The 14,947-nt window shown below is 45.3% G+C and overlaps 1 protein-coding gene across 3 annotated transcripts in view; it reads left to right on the top strand.

Annotated features, from left to right (window-relative positions):
* SYT16 (synaptotagmin 16) overlaps nt 1-14,947 on the top strand; it is a 142,519-nt gene that overhangs the window by 63,810 nt on the left and 63,762 nt on the right. For 2 of the 3 annotated variants that reach the window (XM_073349901.1, XM_073349900.1), the window contains exon 1: nt 9,504-9,572. Coding sequence is in view for 1 of the 3 variants with exons in the window: in XM_073349902.1 (XP_073206003.1) it covers nt 9,393-9,572 (180 nt within the window). In the remaining 2 variants the exon portion in view is untranslated. Of the gene's footprint in view, nt 1-9,392; nt 9,573-14,947 lie in introns of those variants that run through there. The other variant, XM_073349902.1, reaches the window with a different exon arrangement.

Below are 14,947 nucleotides of genomic sequence, written 5' to 3'. Positions count from 1 at the left end.
TCCTCCTTCTTGCAGGATCCCTTGAAAAACTATAAGCTTTTTGCACAATGGTTCCTTGGTTGTATTCCTCAGTGGCCAAGGCCGAAATCCAAGTAGCTGGACTGGGTTCTGGGGAGCCGGGGGTGGGGGGGTGGCATGGGAGGCAGCGTGCCAACAATCCCATGCAGTGGGGGATGCCCCACTGAGGGAAAACTGGAGAATATGCATAGGATCATCCCCCTGTCAAGTTCAAGTCCCAAACACTAGAGGCAGAGCAAGACCCAGCCTGTGGGATCACGGGCCTAAGACTTCTATTCTGTGCCCTGAAAAAGAAGGCTTTAACAAGAAAAAATGAACCAAAAGGGCAGAGCGAACTTTATACCCTCATACTAAACTGCTTCCGAGGGGTGACAGGGTTTACCGATCCCTTGCGTTCCTTCTGTAACTACATGCTAAAACGCGTGGTTGCACCCAGCCACAGTGAAAATCCATGGCCTACTACAAGTGAGTGTTTAATGGGAACCAACCAAGCGCAAGCGTGGACAGAGCTTGGCGCATCTGTGACACATCCCTCTGAACTTGTGGTAGGCGTAGAACTCCGCGAGGCATCTGAAAGGCAGACTGCAGCACAGCTCGCTCCGTGGCCCCCGGCAGTGGGGTCATTTACAGCACAAATCCTTTCATAGGTATGATGTTCAGCTCGCTCTCGCACAGCAAATGGTCTCCTCCCCTTCCCTTCCATAGCTGCCTATGCTGAAATGGCTCTTCTAGGCAATTAGAAACACCCACCAAAGCCCAGAACAGAGAGTTCTCAAGCAGGCTTAATAAGTACACCCTGGCCTCGTTTTTCTTCTCACTATGTAACCACCAGGAGAAGACTGCAGCCTAAGGAGAGAGCTAGGAAAGGGTAAAAGCCAGGTCTGTATTCAGAGTGCTCTGCTCCGTCTGGGCACACGGCCTGCCATCCAGAGATGGGAAACCCTATAACTATTGAGAGATTGAGTTGATTAGTTGCAATCTCTTATTGGCAGCACATTTTCACTCCCTGGGGAATGGAGGTCAGGCAGATTGCCAAGGCAACACACTCAGCCTTCAGCAGAAGGTTTACTGGTCATCATCCTTGGTCAATTGATGATGGAATAGGGTTTATTCAGGTCTTTGAAGGGAGCTGCTGTCCAGCCTTTGGCTGCGGGTGAGTTGTCACGTTTGGGGTCAAAGAGGTGAGACTAGGAAGATTGGCGTTTGTAGGATGAGAATAATGTGAGCAGGAGTATTCTAATTAGGGTTAGCTCATTCTTTGCCACCCACCAAATCCGAGAAAATAATAAACCTCACACGCCAAAATGTTTGTTTCCTTTTATTAATAGAAGTCCCTTGCAAAGAGTTCTGTGGGTGGCTGTACAGGTTATAAGAGACAGATGTGGGGTGCGTGGTGGTAACAAGGCCTCTCTCTCTTACAGCTTATCAAGTCCAGGTGAGACAAACGAGACCATCAGAATGACCTTTTTTCTTCTTTTGTCCTTGAGGGGAGGGTGGGTCATTCTTGGTAAGCCTCTGTTAGTGCAGGAGGAAACGAGCAGGGGATGTTTGTGGGAATTCTGGAGCAATCACCTCATGCTTTCAATGTGCAGAGCAGGCAGGCACGAATGCGAGAGTTTGGTTTCTTATGAGCTCATGTTGCTGTTAGTGTCACAAGGAAGGAAATGAGTAATGGAAGAGCAAACGGTGGGGGTGTGGGCATATTCGTTAAAGTCTGTGTTTGGGTGCTTGCTTATTTACTCTTTGAGAGGATAGCAATTGATGGATGCATCATCACAGTGATGCATGTTATCCCCTCACTGTCTCAAAATACTGCATTAGTGGTACCTTGGTAATGAGGGAGCTGTCTTTAAAAAAAAAGTGGTATGACTTTAGTGTTCAAGGAAGGTTGCAGACTGACAGGCCTGGAAACTGAAGTGTTCATACTTATTTGCAGGACAAGCAACAGTAGTGCGCGCTTCCCCATGCTGACCTGCCAATGTGCCTCAGCTCTGACCTGGAGGGACCACCTCTAAAAATGTGAATGGTTTCTGTCCTCCTTCAGTCCTTGATCTTTCTGGCTGACTGAAGCATGTGCACTTTAAGTATCTTTCTGAATTGGGGTATCTTCTGAGACCATTGATAAGGTTGACAATTCGTGTCAACTATGATGTGTGTGAGGGATATGGATACCTGTCGACTGGGAGATGGACTGAGACTGCCAAACTCCATTGATGTAGACTAGGGATGGCCAACCTGTGGCTCCGGAGCCACCTGCGGCTCTTCAGAGGTTACTATGCAGCTCCTTGTCTAGGCACCGACTCCGGGGCTGGAGCTACAGGTGCCAACTTTCCAGTGTGCCGGGGGTGCTCACGGCTCAACCCCTGGCTCTGCCACAGGCCCTGCCCCCACTCCACCCCTTCCCGCCCCCTCCCCTGAGTTTGTCGCGCCCCCCCCGGCCCCCCGAGCCTCCTGCATGCCACGAAACAGCTGATTGGGCAGTGTGGGAGGGAAAGGGAGGCGCTGATTGGCGGGGCTGCCTGTGGGTGGGAGGCACTGGGAACTTGGGGGGGGGAACTGATGTGGGCTGCTGACGTATTACTGTGGCTCTTTAGCAATGTACATTGGTAAATTCTAGCTCCTTCTCAGGCTCGGGTTGGCCATCCTGATGTAGAGCATCAGATGGTAACCTTTTTCAGGCATGCTCTCCATGCTCTGCATTTGAACGGGTGCTGGAGAGGTGAGGGGTTCAATAGCCAATTTTCGGTTACCCTGAGATGTCCTTTGCTAGTTGCCAACGTTTGCTATGGGAAAGAAAAAGAGTTCTGAGTACTGCAGTGTGAAGATGCCTTCTTGGGAAGGCACAGATCATTATTCTTGGTCCTCCTGATTGACCCAACAAAGCATACAAAGGCTTTTGGGTGCCCTCCACATGCCGGAGCATCTTCCTGTAGATGCAAGGTAAACACCGACCCAGAAATCGGCTTTAAACGTTAAATGTTGGTCTAAGCATGATGTGGCTGATGATGCAGGCAGTGTGGCCTGCTTTAGGGGGTGGAGGGAGAGACGTAGACACCTGTTCCTGACATAGTGGAGGGGGACAGTTGTTGACTTGAAAATGTTGTTCCTAACAGTCCCAAATAGGAAGCCAAATGCTGTACTGTAGCCACCTACAGGTGTATTCTTGTTTGCCTGAAAGAATGGTCCCATGGTTAGGGTGGGCTGGGACTTGGGAGATTTGGGTCTGTTTCAGACTTCCTGGGTGACTTGGTGCAAGTCACTTAGCCTCTCTGTGCCTCAGTTCCCATCTGTACAATGGGGCTAACAGCACTGTCCTACCTCACAGCAGTGTTGAGGATAAATAAAATAAAGACTGTGAGGTGCTCAGATCCTATGGTGACAAGTATTATACAAGCACCTGAGATAGATAGAAGTTACTTTATTATCCCTGTTACTCTAAAACAGGCATGTCTGCGACAAACCATAGCTCTCAAAGCAACATGATCCTTCAAAGGCGGCCTGCAAATATATTACCAAGAACAAAGCCGCTGGGATTGGCCTTACTCCCATTGATGGCAGTGGGAGTTTTGCAACTGATTTCAGTGAGAACAGAATCAGGCTCGTTGTCCCTTTATGAAGGGGCTGAGAGGCATCCTGCTATCTGGGGCGTAAGCAGTGCATAAAAATACATGGAGCCAAATTCAGCCTGAGTGAAATGCAACCTGAACTGGGAGTTGCACCCTCCCTCCCCAAGGCTGAATTTGGTCTGTTTGATTTCATTTCTGGTAATATATTTACAGAAGAGTTATGCAACCATTTCATCCTGGTGTGAGCTGTCACGAAGGGTCAGGCTCTGTCTCTGTCTTGTTTGAGCTAGATATCAGAAGAGAGCTGCAATCCTGTGAAAACACATTTTATTTCTGAAGTGTTTGTACATTGTGTATGCAACGCACATGAATAAAACTGCCACCTGCTCCATGCTGATAACCGTGGCTCAGAGCATCAGTCATGTGTGCTCCCTGGCATAGCAGTTCCCTTTGTAAGGAAGTTGCTCCTAAAACTCTGTCTTGACCTAAATTTGTGAAATTCTGCATACTTTGCTGGTTGCTATAATAGTCTCCATAGCACTTCCTGAGCTCACATAGGTATGGATTCTTCAGGATCTTGTTCAAATCGAATTAGCATTAGCACTGGCTACCGAAAACCTCTGAGACAGTTATTCTGTAAATTCACTCCAGAATGCATGCGTTGTTTTTATTTCCCTTTATGAACTTGACCCTGGCCTGCAGACAGATGGGATGAGCCCAGATTACATCCTGGGATTCGTGCGCTGCTGGCCAAGGATAAATGGAGCCCTTAAAAGGGCCCTCGCTGTGTTCATTACTCCATTGGCAGACCTATATCTCCACTGTCGTTGCAGGAGCTATTTGGCCCCACACCATCGTCCCTCGATAGCTGCTGCTAATTGTCGAGCGTAAAGCTCTGTACATATGGCCTTCTGTGCCTCGTTGCGCGGTGACATTGTTGATAGGGATGATGTGCAACAAATTATGTGGGCATACAAGTAGGTGGAAACTTTCTAATATGCCACACTAATAATAATGCTCATTTCTAATGCCACGCAGCTTTCCCTTGAACTTCTGCCCACACAACAGCCTACTTAGCTCGCATGCTAGACAATTAGCGGTTGATAATGAAGAAAGCCATGGGAACCAGCAGGAAAATAATAGCTTACTCCAAATATATAATGAAATGTAATTAGCACAGGCAGTAAAACAGACAATTTATGGGGGGGGGGGGTTGTAATTAAAAAGTACCAGTAAATACTCCTATTGCAGAAAGCTTGGAATCAATTGGAATGAAAGAACCATTGTCTGGAATAAGATTTTATTCAGAATTTAATCCTTGGCAGGCCAGCTGTGATGAACTGGAATAAGATTTTTCCTTGTACACTCTCCAGCCAGTGGAAGTACTATGTATGTGTTAGGTGCACTGAGAAATTTCCAGTGTGTGTTTTCCTGTTCTAGGTGAAGGAGCTCAGTGTGTTTCTAAAATGGCTGTGAAACTCACACCAAGCCATACAGCAGGCTTGAAATCCTGACTCCCTCTCCTCCCCTCCCCCCGGCCCCAACTGAAGTTAGGGGCAACGCTCCTGTTGACTTCAGTGGGGCCATGATTTTACCCCTGGTATACTGGATAGTTCCTTCTCTGCATAGTGTAGTCACTCCCTATAATGCAAAGGTAGTTTGTTAGTGTGGGTACAATAGTGACAGGATTGTAGCACCCTATGCCTGGAACATCCGCCTTCAGATATTGCTTATAAATCTCACTTCCATCACAGACCTCCTTTTCTCCAGATTTAATCCCTTAAATGGTGTGCTCCGGTTTTCTAGACTGTTCATGAACAATTGCATGTGCAAAAACAATGTATGCAGTTGGGAGACGTAATTTGCACCCACCATCATATTAAAGCATTTAATTAAAAAAGCGGGGGTAGGGGATGACAAAATGGAAAGTGTCTATAACAAAGCACATCTCAATCTCATACTATCATCTTTCTGCTGACATAGCTCCACCACTAGAATACGTGTGCATGTCACACCTTTGTAATTAGTTTATCCTCACAGCACTGCTGGCAGGTAGCAGGGTACGATTATCTCCACTTTACAGAAAAGGAACTGAGGCATAGAGGGATGAAGTGACTTTCCCAAGGTCACACAGGAACTCAGTGCTAGAGCCAAGGACAGAACACAGATCTCCTGAGTCCCCGTGCAGTGCCTTAACTACAAGACCATGTTTCCTGTCATGGTGTTTCTTCACTTGCTCCGAGGCTCTGTCATCTCTTTCTGTCTAACTTAGGCCGTACCCACTGTGGTCAAAATCTGCTCCTTTTCACTTGTCTGTGAAGCCCCTATGATGGTATATAAACAATGGTGGCTGCAAACTTTTGTTCCTGTCGTTCATAATCTTTTGGGTGAGGTAACAGAAGTGCAAAAAAACCCCAAAACAGAAAAACCTTTTGGCGCAATTTCTCACACTTGCTTTCAGCCCCGAGGCGTGAGTGTGAAGAATAACCCGTCAGCTGAGGAATGACAGGAAAGAAGGGTTGGGAAATCTGGAAAGCAATTAGGATACGCGCACAGGTGTGTGTCTGGAACTTTATTTCTTGTGCTGATTGATGCACGTGTCATACAGCATGAGCTGGCTACCCACACAACAGGGTACATTATCCCAACTGGCCATCAGATGCATTGAGCTGAATGTCTCTTCCCAGATACAGCATTCAAATGCTATCATGTGCACCTCGCTCAGAGGCACTAAGGCACAGATGGCTGGCACTCAGCACAAGTAACGTGGTGGTTTCCACATGCAGGAGAAGAGAGGCTTTTGATGAGTTCTGGTGGCAGATGCCTCCCACCTTTTGCAGCTAACCTGTCCAGGGATAGGGGAGACCAGAGTGGCCCTGGTTTTCCCCATGACTCTTATTGCAGTTTGTTGCTGGAATAAGTTCAGCCCCTGCAGCATGGACACCCCCCACTTTCCGCACAAGTCTTGCCCCTTTTCTCCCTGGCAGCAAACAGGCAGATATGCGTATCGACTCTCTCCTTGCCAGTTTGAGAAGAAGAGCCTCTCAGACCTGTGTTTGTGGGGCATAACCTCCTCCACTATAAGAGCAGCTTCACCCCAGTTTGGGCGGATACCAAGTCATAACGTGGCCTGGAGCTCCCCACCAGTCCTTTCAGACAGCCACAGTAAGAAGCTGTTCTATCCAGGCCACAAACTGAGGCCCAGAGGTGTGGTCTTCACTGTGGTTTTTGTTTTTTTCTGGGAAGCTGACCCCTCTTGCTAGCAGCTTGGTAGCCCCACCGTAGACAAGGCAGTGTTGGTGTGTTTGTCACCATGACATTTACACCTGCTCTGAGCAGGTTTAGACTGCATATTCTTCAGAACATTGGAGGCAGATTGGGGCCCTGTCAGCGGGAGAAAATGGAAGCCAGCTATTGGAGACTCAGCCAGAGAGATCGAGTGCCTCAGCCAAGTTCAAGGTCTAGTGGCCAGAACCCGGGTGCCTGACAGATTGGAAGCGCCTTAGGCATTCATCATTTTGTGTCCTGCTCATGACAATAACATCTCCTCCTGCAGCCATTAGACATCATTCCCTCCCCCTCAGATCACTAAAAAACCCTGTGGTCAAGTCTCCAACTCGAGAGCTTACGTTAAACGTATTCCCCAGATATGCCAGCTGAGACAGTCAGAGGATGGGAGGAGAAGTGGGGCTTGCATACATGGCTACCATTCTTTTTCCTGCCAGAGCTGTATTCGGTGAAGGAAAGGGGTCAGTGGGGGCGGGAGGGAGGGCAAAGGAGGTTTTATGCCAGCCTTGCACCTCTTTCTATTCCAGAGTTGTGCCACCAAGCTGTTCTAACTTCTGCTTAGCTACCACAGCCACCTAAGGGCTGTTGCAGCAGGTGAAAAGAGCAGGGGTGCAATGGCACGGCTGCCTCACCTCCTTCCATGGCCCTGCCCCAGGATACCCCTTCCTCCAGGGAATGGAGTGGGGGTGGGGAAGGGGCAGGGGCAGAGTTGGGACACAGAAAGCCATCCCGGGAAGCCTGTACACTGAGATGGTTTCCTGGCTGAGAGATTCGCCCTCTTTACAGACCAACCCTTTTTTGCTGCTGGACTGGTCCAAAAGATCATTATTGCATGGTGGAACTGGACCAGTTACATGCCTCAGTACCTAGGGGGAAGAGGGCAAGTAAAGCATAGACTTGGAGGAGCTACGGCTTGTTCAGACTGGTGTGAGCAAGATCAGAATCAACTCACCAGTTTCTGCTTTACCTCGGCATTTCTCAGCTTTGCCGGGTTTCATTCCAAGCCGTGTTAACGTTTTTTCAGTGTGGCTTGTTTCTGAGAAGTTGTGATTTTTTGTTTCTAATTAGCCACATCAGTCTGTTGTTTATAATCTTCCCTCCCGCAGTCCCACTACCTGCTGTCAGTACAGGAACTGAAGACAATTCAGTCCTCTTCACCCCTGAATACGTGCTCAGTCAAATCTTGTAAACCTCTAGCTGAGTACACGATATGTGGTGCTGAATCTGGCTGTCTTGTTTCTTGCTGCCTGCCCCTTCAGTGAGCCATAGCGTCAAAATCAGCATATGCCACCAATGTTTCATTTTGATGGGGTCTTTGACTTGAACTGTGCAACTGAACTTCGCAGCCATCTGATGTTAATTTATTAATGACTGGAATATGTTGAATTATTTTGCAGATGGTGCTTATGCTTTTTGACATATGTGCTTTTGCCACCTGTACTAGATGATCTGTGTAATGTCTGTCCTTGCTTTTGGCATTTCAACGTGCGTGATACGAGACTGCTTTACAGATGATAGCAGAAAAGCTTTTAATTCTTTCCAGAGCCAACGGCTCAGGCAGAATGCAACAAGCAGAAATAAGAGAATGTTTCTCTACAGTTTAACATGCAAATGTTGCCTTACAGGGCCACTTTCTCAGCTGAAGTAGAGCCAGTGATGTCACTAGTTAATTGAGGTCCAGGCCCGAAGTCGGCAACAAGTTACACCTGCTGGGGATGTGGCCTTGTATTGTTCAGAGTTATAATCATGATTTTGGAGCTTGTGTCTTATTTCAACAAAGGAAAAACATTTTAACAGGATACATTGAAGAGACAGACACATTTCCCAGGTTCTTAGTAAATGGCAAAGGAATTCTCCCGTACCAGAGACATTCTCCATCTGTGATGGTCTTATGTATTTTTGGAGGAAGTGCAAAAAATGTCCAAAGGTATTTGCCTTCAGTACCTCTCTGTCTGCCAAGAGGTTCAGCCACTTATTCCTCTCACCTGCCGCAAGGAAAATGAAATCTCTCCTTCAATCTCCTTCCGACTTGAAAAGATAAATGCTGTTTTGTCACCCTTAAGACATAGCACTCCCTCTTTGCGTGTGGCTGTGTATGCATGGTTTATGCATGGTCAACTTTGCCCCACTGAGCCTGAGCCTGATTACACCCGCATGAATTGGGAGTAACCCTATTGAAGTTAATGGAATTGCACTGGTGTATGCACCTGATCGATCCAAAGCCTGTGGAAGTCAAGGGGAGTCTTTCCGTTGTCTTCAGTGGACTATGTATCAGACCCGGAGGGAGAGCAGAATCAGATTTATTGTGGAATTTATCCCGTTGTTTATGTCACCAGTAGATTTGGCCCAATATGGAGGTTGCATCCACTAACTACAGGCTGCATTCTGCTGAATTTGGCTTCTTACGCATTTGGGAGGGCATGGGCATGGGAATGGGGTGGAGGTGAGTTAACCACACTTCGCTAGGGGACAAGCATTTCCAGTTGCAATAATATTTTATTTCTTTGTTTTTGTCACTAGTTACTCCGGAGGCCATTGGGTTCTTGTCTGCAGTTGGAGTCTTTATTGTCCTCCTCACAGTCCTTTTCCTCTTAATCAACAAGAAACTGTGCTTCGAAAAGATAGGTGGACTCCCATGCTTGGAACAACCAGGGAGACGAAAACACTACAAAGAGAGGTCGGGGGTTCATGAGGGCCTGGGTAAGCATCATCATTATCTCAGTGACTTTGATGTACAGAAACTCACTGAGGCTTTGATTAAGAAGAGAGTAGAGCCATGTTGTTTGTGGGGAAAATAGCTGGGGCTTGAGGTGCGGTGGCGTAAACTCTAACAGTAGATATAATGAATAACACAGTTGCTACAAGGGGCCTGTCCTCTTTGTTGTCTTGAGCAATGTTCTCTTGAAAAATGGAAGAAAAATGTTGGAGAAAACACATTTTTCCATTGTTATCTTGTGGGAGTGCTTTGGTAGTGCAAAGAACAGAAAAATCTGGGCATTTCTGGTGTTTCCTCAGAGCAATGGGAATGTTGTTTGCTCAGTGTAGGATGCTTCCATCCTGACTTCCTGGCATTAGCTGTCATACATATCATCCTGCATTAGTCCCATTCCAGAAACGTATATTAGGCAGATCCGTGATGACACTCTGAGTTACAATAGCTTGGAAGGAAGGCTTATGGGGGAGTTTTACTTTTCTTGGTTTGGTTAAGAATGTTGGCATGTAACCTGGCATTTTCAGACGTGCTCAGTTCTTACAACAGAACCAGACTGATTTTTTCAGAAGAGCTCTTCTCCTATTTAAGCACTTGAATACATGGCTACATTGGGAGCTGTAAGCCCTTTTGAAAATCTGACCACAGGTGTCTCAGTGGGAGGTGCTGAACTGCATGCAAATCTGGCCAGTAGCTTCCTAAATGTTATGGTGGGAGGGAAAAATGCTAAGTAAATATTCTCTAGGGTAATGTTAATGCCAGTAATGGGGGGCATTTCATAGAAGTTACCTGTCATGTATCAGAAAGTTCTACAATAAATATTTAAAAATATATATGAACATGCACAAATCTATACTTAAACAGGCACTGCCAAGCTGCTAGGCTAGAATTTGACCTGTCTAATATTTTTCTCAGATTTGCTTGCAAAGTCAGTTGCATCTTAGACGTGTTTGGGTTTATCTGCCAGAATATATCCTTCAGCGTGCTTTTAATTAAATGATGGAGCAAGATGTCCAGTCTTCAAGATTAGTTACAGAAGGGCCTAACTCTGTTAGGACTTAGGTCCCAATCCTGCCATTCTCTTCATATGGATTGACCACAGACCTGTGTAAAACCTCATGGACTTCACTGTAGCTATATCCAGTTGGCCGGGATCCACCCACTTTGGGGCTTTAATAACAAGCAAACAAATGCTTAGACACAAGTTGACACAGCAGTCAATGGGACTACTTATAAATTTAGTTAGACATGCCGGTAAATCTTTTTAGTAACAAAGCCATTGGGACTCACCCAGAATGAGGGCTCAGCTTGCATGTAATTTTTTCCCTTTTCTTTTGGGGCTCTGTGTCATAAATTTAACATGACTTTAGCATAGATTTTTCTATATTAAAAGAAATTTAACTGTATTAGTTTTAAGTCTTTTTTTTTTTTCTGGCAAGTAGTACAAGAGTGTGGCTTTTTTTAAAAAATGACACATCTCTCAGCAATGTGTAGGTGTCGACATTCTTTTGAGCTGTCAAAGACTATCATGCAAACATATATTTACGATGCCTTTTAAAATGTGAATTATTAATAAACAGGGTGGATTTTTTTCCCCTCCCAAATTTTGAAGGCATAAAATTGCTGCCAAGCTGAAGCACTCGGTGGCAATTTTCATTTCAAAGTAAATCTTCTACGACTGAGTAATAAACCCTTGAAAACATGGCTTTATAATGGAAACACTAATTCAACTTTAACTACAGCTGTGCCGTACAAGCAAAATACCATACACGTTAATGAGGTGCTAAATCTGATACCGAAGAGGAGTACATTGTAATCATTAATTACAATGGGAGATTACTGTCAGAGCCTATGTTCTCCTTTACAAAGTAAAACAGTCAGGAAAAGTTGAAGTTAGAGCGATTCAAAATGTCAGCTTTTCTATGGTTGAGTTAATTTTGATGTATTATATAGGTATTTTTAAGACCATTATAAGATATGCTTGCAAAAGGACCAGGATTTCTTACAGACATAACATGAAAGAATGGACCAAAACCTAATGGTTACATATCACATCATATGGCACCTGCAGAAGCCTACCATCTGGGCTGATAGTGGGGTTGCCAGGTGGTCTGAATCTAGCAAGGCAGCTGTGGTTTATGATGAAATCATTCTATGAGATAGCTGTAGTTAGTGTAACTAAGGAAATCTCCAAATATTACTGCTAACAAGTAGAATTTTTTTTCTACCAAGGAATTTGATTTTTGCTGTGGTAAATATGTGTTTGTATATACGTATGTGTATGGGTATATATTATTACAGTATATAAATTACTTGTGATTCTGTTTTTCAGTTCTCTTCTTTATTCTTCTTGGTGGAAGGTTGCCTTTATTATTAAAGGGCCAGATTCAATAAAAACCTCTGCTTCTTATTGTTATGATGTAAATTGTTATGGTAGTAAGTAGGTGACGGGTAGATATGGTGAAATAGTGAAATCTAGCCATCCCACTTCAGGTGGGGTTTGGAATGGTTGAAACACTTCTTCTGTCCGCTACTGAAATTGGTTGTATAACTGGCCAAATTGAAGGGCAAACGTAGGGAATCAAATTTTAATCTCCACTACACTAGTGTACATCTGGAGTACCTTTATTGACTGCAGTGGAGTAACTCAGATCTTACATTAATGTGAATAAGTTCAGAATCTGTCCCAAGAAGTTTAATGGCTCTCTGAATTTGATGTACATGACAATCTTCACTTATATCCTTGCTGGATTTGCTGTTGAACGTTGACCTATCTAACAATAAAAATAAAGTTGGAAGGAAAAATAAATCTGCCTGGTTCATAGATTTTAGGTTCTCAGGTTAGCCTTATATATAAATGAATGTCTTCCAGTGCCAGGAATCTGAACGAAGATTTGACTGAAGTTGGCTGTACAGTGGCAAAAGGAGTTGAGTGAAATACGGTTTTCATCATTGTGAATCTAAGACACACATCTGGGCATTTTAGTCCTGATTTGATTGTAATAGAGGGGCCTGTGTTTTCCTGAAAGGAACAATACACTTGAAGAATCTTTATGGAAAAAGAAGTATTAATTGAAAACCCTTTAGGAAACTCCAGAACAATGACTCGTAATTACTGTTACGCAGTGAGTGTCATTTGTGGTACTTGAGGCTTTTGTGCCTAGTACTAGAATTCCTCTTTCTGACCTTAATGATGAGCTGCATTCTGGACCATGATGCTTTGCCACTGATTGTCTCTCTTCAAGTGTGTGTGCACTCCAAGCCATGGTGGAGCAGCCAAGAGCAGTTTTCAGTTAGAGTGTGTGCAGCTGAACAGAAGGAGTAGGCACTAACTGCTGGGGTGCTAAGCCTTAGCATGATTAGCTTGTGCAGTTTCCCCCCGGGAGTCGATAGCCATTGCTGGAGGAGTTGAGGGGGGAAAGAGGAAATATTTTCCCTTTGAACTATACCAGTGGTTCTCAAACTTTTTTTTTCTCGGACCACTTGAAAATTGCGGAGGGTCTCGGCGGACCACTTAATGATCTTTCCAAATGTTGTTTGCACCGTTAGCTAACTATTGTAAAGCGCTTTAGATAAAAGTGCTATATAAAAAAACCTTAATAATAAAGTTTTTTTGTTCTACAAATGAAAGCACACAACTCTTATTTTAATATCAGTAGTCTTACCTTTCTAATGCAATGGATGTGCCCTCTCCCCTGCCACAGCAGCCACAGAGCTGGGGCTGGGAAGGAGGGCTGTCTCTCCCCGGCGGCCACAGCCCTGGAGCTGGGGAAAGTCTCCTCTTTCTCTGGCGGCTGCAGCCCTGTACGTCCCAAATTCCCCCCCACCCCCTCTTCTCACCCTACTGCCTCCTCCCACCTACTTCCTGTTCCCCCCAAGGCCACCACCCTACCTTACATGTGCGTCTTCTCCAGGGTCCAGGCACCGAATAAGTGGAGCCATACCTGTGTGGCTCAACTAATTAGATGGATGGCCATTCTATCATGTGTGGCTGCCCAGGTGCGCACCTTAGATGGAACTATCTGCGGACCACCTGTATGGCGCTCGCGGACCTCTGGCGGTTCACGGACCACAGTTTGAGAACCTCTGATCTATACAATGGAAGCAGGGTGAATCTTGTTCCTGTGCAGAGGGTCAGTACAAGACCTGTGCTCCGCTTGAAACTAAAGTGAACTCAGCTGTACACCTTAGTTGGAGGGTGTACAGTGCTGCACAGGCCCTTCGCATGGGGTTACTTTTACCCTGGAAGTGGTGAAAGTTTACAATGTGCACTGCTGAGCAGTGCACTTCACTGCAAAGTTCAGGAGCGAAACCAGCTTGTTTGCAGGAATATGTAACAAGCACAGGGCAAACCCTTGTGTACATTACCATATCTAGCCACAAGCTGCAGTGCTGTGACTCATAAAAGAAGACAATCCACTTCGTGCTATATCTTGATTTAGCACTTTTTATATTGATGTGACCTATTCCAAAGTGGAGCAGAATGATCAATCTTACAGCGCAAACTGAAGGCCAGAGAAGAAAATTGTGGTCTCTTGACTCCGCTTTACACAATTTACAGAGGAAAAAAAGCACAGAATTCTGCATTTTCCTCAAATAATTACCATATTGCCAACCCACAAGCATTCAAAAATCACAAGTTTTACCCCCCCAAAAAAATCAGGAGACCACTTAAAATCATAAGTAAACAAAATGGGGGTGGGGTGGATTGGTTTTTATTTATCTTGGGGGTTTTTAACTCTTAGAGTGCCTCAGTTTGTGTTTTCAAACTTTTCTCCTAAGCCACAGGGGATAGAAACGGGTGAAATCTTTACATAGTTACTTGACTGCAGGAGCTGGGCTTTAAGGAAAACACCCAATGTCACAAGACTTGGAATAAAATAATGAGGGTTGGCAACACTGCGTTTTTGCCTTGCTTTCTGTGTCCCCTTTTGTCTGAGTCCTCCATGGAACCTGTCGTAGGAGCAGAGGCCGTGACCATCACGTACTGACACCAGGCTAACCCTTATGCCTACTCATAAATGAGGAAGAGGAAGGGGAAGCAAATGGTGGCAGTAATTTGCACACTCAGTTTACAGACTGTGTAGACTGTCTTCCTCCAACAGCACAATCAATAGTGAAAGAGATTTGTGTCTTTCCAGAGCAGTAAAGTTATGGCTGCTGTTAGCATTGCTTACATTAGCAGTAGCCCCTAGAACTGGATCCCTGCCTCAAAGAGCGTGGAATCTAACTGGAAGCACTACAGCACGAGTGAGTGACACAAGCAGCAAGTGGGAGGAAGGAGGAGGGTAACTGCAATGAGGTCACGCAGTTACCTGGAAGAGGCTTGTAGCTCTGAATTCTTTTAAAGGCAGCATACGTAATG

This window comes from Lepidochelys kempii, chromosome 6 (genome assembly GCF_965140285.1).
Source record: "Lepidochelys kempii isolate rLepKem1 chromosome 6, rLepKem1.hap1, whole genome shotgun sequence".
Lineage (NCBI taxonomy): Eukaryota > Metazoa > Chordata > Testudines > Cheloniidae > Lepidochelys > Lepidochelys kempii.
Note: the sequence above shows the minus strand (reverse complement) of the source record. Positions and strands in the feature narration are given on the sequence as shown.